A 3,081-nucleotide genomic window follows, 5' to 3' on the forward strand; every position below is an offset into this window, starting at 1 on the left:
TATATTATATATATATATGATTATGTCAATGTTAACACGTTTTCTGCCACGTGGGTTAACTCGTGACTGATTTTACTATAATATATTGTCTCATATCTAATCTTATATTAGAATTGTGACATCTAAGGTAAAACACGTCCAATTTGTATCTCCAATCTCAATAAAATTATATGAATATTATTTATTATTATATTAGTGTGAATACTAAAAAGTTTTAAAACTGATATGAAAATAATTTTATTTTTCAACACTGTCATGAAACATTTATTATATTTTTATTATGTGTTTTTATACTTATATATATTATATAAGAATTTTAATGATAAATCAACATAAATTTCAAAAGAACAATGGACTTTGTTCATCACGTTCGTTACCAATGAACATAATACATTTTTATGTTATTATTGTAAGAGATATAGGAAAGGAAATGAATAAAGGTTTCATTTACGTAATTCTAATCAATTTCAGACGTCATAAGCATTATAGAACGTATAATGAGGAATTCGTTAAGTTTTTATAAATAATTGAAGAGATAATAAATAGGTGCTTATATTATTTTTTTGCCCCTTTCTCATTAATAAACGTATAATTATTTCTAAGTAATGACACGTGCATTATGGTATTCGAAAAAATAGTTTAGAAATTAAAATCTCAATTTTATATATCGAGGGTAAAAATTGTTCGAACAATTAAATAAAAATAAAATGTTTGAACATTTTTTTAATTATTATTATTACTTGTTTCTTTTTTTTAAATACACAAATTACATTTTCAAAACACCGACACGTTTTAAAATAAAAATAAAAATAAAAATGCTGATTGTAATCGGGTTAATATATTTGTACGAGTTTTTGTTAAACGCAATTGTTTTTTTTTCTATCAATTTCTGTTGGAAATATATTATTGAGATGAAATAAAAATGGACCACCGGAAAGATTTTGAAATTTAATTTGAGAAGGAGGTTACCAAGAAAGGTGAATACGATCTTGTCTATACGGATGTTTATATCGCAAAATAGAAAAGTATTGAAGTAGGTTACAACGGGACCGGTCTATCATCAGAGTGTGTCAAGTTTATGCCAACGGGTTAATACACACATGTGTTGGTATATGTAAATTTATCATACACACATAGGCATAGATTATATTTAATATAAGTAAATAAATTGAATGACGAAGCACTCAAAGTTTCGCGTGAAATTGATTTTTCTCACCTTTCGACAAATTTTCTAAATTATTTCGATATTATTTGTGTATCGAAATAAAGAGATATTTCATTTAAAAAATTATTCTACTTTTTACAAATTCTATTTCTAATAACACTAAAGTAATATTGAAACTATTTTTGATAATAATTTATATAGTTTAATTATAGTAATTTTATATAATTTTATCATAGTTTAATCAGAATGAATTTTTAAAGTATTACGAATTGTTTAATATATTATTTTTTAATTTATATTAGCTAAACCAATACTGTATTATTCCTAACTGATTATGCAACAAAATTTATTCTTGTATTTCGTATAATTTAATTAAAATAAATCAAAAAACACATATTACATTTACATCTTATACATTAATATATAAAAAAATGAATAATTTTATTTAAAAATAATAACTTTTATCAAAGCAAATTTATTCCCAAAATATTTCTTGAAATTTATTCGAAATAAATTTGCTAAGTGTTATTTAATTGTAATGATTAGCATAAACTTTAAAATATTGTACGTTTTTTATTTACATATACAATATTGTCAATTCAGTAATATTTTATTGGGCCAATTCAGTGTCGTAAATCACAGTTGTTTTCATTTGGTACTCTCCAAAGGAAAAAATAAAGATGCAATCATGAAACGTGGAAAATTAGACGTCGGACAATATGACATTGAGAAACGGAGCGTATCGCGATCGTTATTTTAACTCAGGATGAGGAAGAACTATCGTGAAAGCTTAACGATTTCATATAATATGTGAACAAAATTATTTTTACACTCATTGGTAAAAATAATTTCAACAAAATTATCTCGGATTTAATTAAATGATCAAATTTTTAATCATTTTTATTCCGTTACTTCCTCCCCCTCCCCTCCCCGCCCACACCGCCAACTCGCTCAATTCAACTTCATTATTTTTTTTTTCATTTTTGTAATTGACAACCCATTTGTTTTATAATAATTGTTAATTTTATTATAATCACTTAAAAAATTCACGTTGATTGAAATTTTTTGACAAAATTATGAGAATATAATAATAAGTGATTCGTTTATGTTGAAACAGAGAAGAGAAGAGAATATTTTGTTATTTTTAATTTAACGATTCGACGTTTAAAAAAAAGGATGATTTATGTTTAAGAACGAGGAAGAATATGATAATAAGAAGGAAAAAAGAAAGTAGGAGAAAATATATGATTTGTGATTTAAAAAAATTATTCAGTTATTTTCGATTGATTAATTTATGAATTCAGCACGCACTAACCTTCCTGACGAGAGCCTGAAGATGATCCTGTATCGTATCGATTTCATTATTATTATGTGGTTTTTCTTTAGATGACTCGTCTTCTATCGAATCGTTCACCTTCTCCACACCTGCCAGTAGTTTCATCATCGGATTGGCCGATTTTTGTTTATTACTCTGCACGATACAAATAATCATTTTATTTTCTAATAATTTGTTAATTTTTTGCACGATTACACAAATAATAATAAAAATAAAAAATAATCATAAAATTACATAAATTATATAATTTATAATTTCTTCTTCTTCTTGTTTTTCTTTAATTTATAATTTAAATATAATTTAATTTATAATTTAATATATAAAATAATAATATTATAATTCAAAAGAATAAAAACTATAAGAAATAATAATAAAAATAAAAAATAATCATAAAATTATATAAAATATATAATTTATAATTTTGTCTTCTTATTCTTCTTTAATTTATAATTTAATATATAAAATAATAATATATATAATTCAAAAGAATAAAAACTATAAGAAATAATAATAAAAATAAAAAATAATCATAAAATTACATAAAATATATAATTTATAATTTCTTCTTCTTATTCTTTAA

The 3,081-nt window shown here is 22.7% G+C and overlaps 1 protein-coding gene across 1 annotated transcript in view; it reads right to left on the bottom strand.

Annotated features, from left to right (window-relative positions):
- LOC122518626 (progestin and adipoQ receptor family member 3) overlaps window positions 1–2,684 on the bottom strand; it is a gene marked incomplete at its 3' end in the record, with an annotated part of 5,122 nt that extends 2,438 nt beyond the window's left edge. The window contains exon 1 of the mRNA XM_043637674.1: window positions 2,481–2,684. Coding sequence (XP_043493609.1) covers window positions 2,481–2,657 — 177 coding nt within the window. The remainder of the gene's footprint in view (window positions 1–2,480) is intronic.
- Window positions 2,685–3,081: the final 397 nt, after the last annotated feature.

This window comes from Polistes fuscatus, unplaced genomic scaffold (assembly GCF_010416935.1).
Source record: "Polistes fuscatus isolate 324 unplaced genomic scaffold, CU_Pfus_HIC Scaffold25, whole genome shotgun sequence".
Taxonomy (NCBI): Eukaryota; Metazoa; Arthropoda; class Insecta; order Hymenoptera; family Vespidae; genus Polistes; species Polistes fuscatus.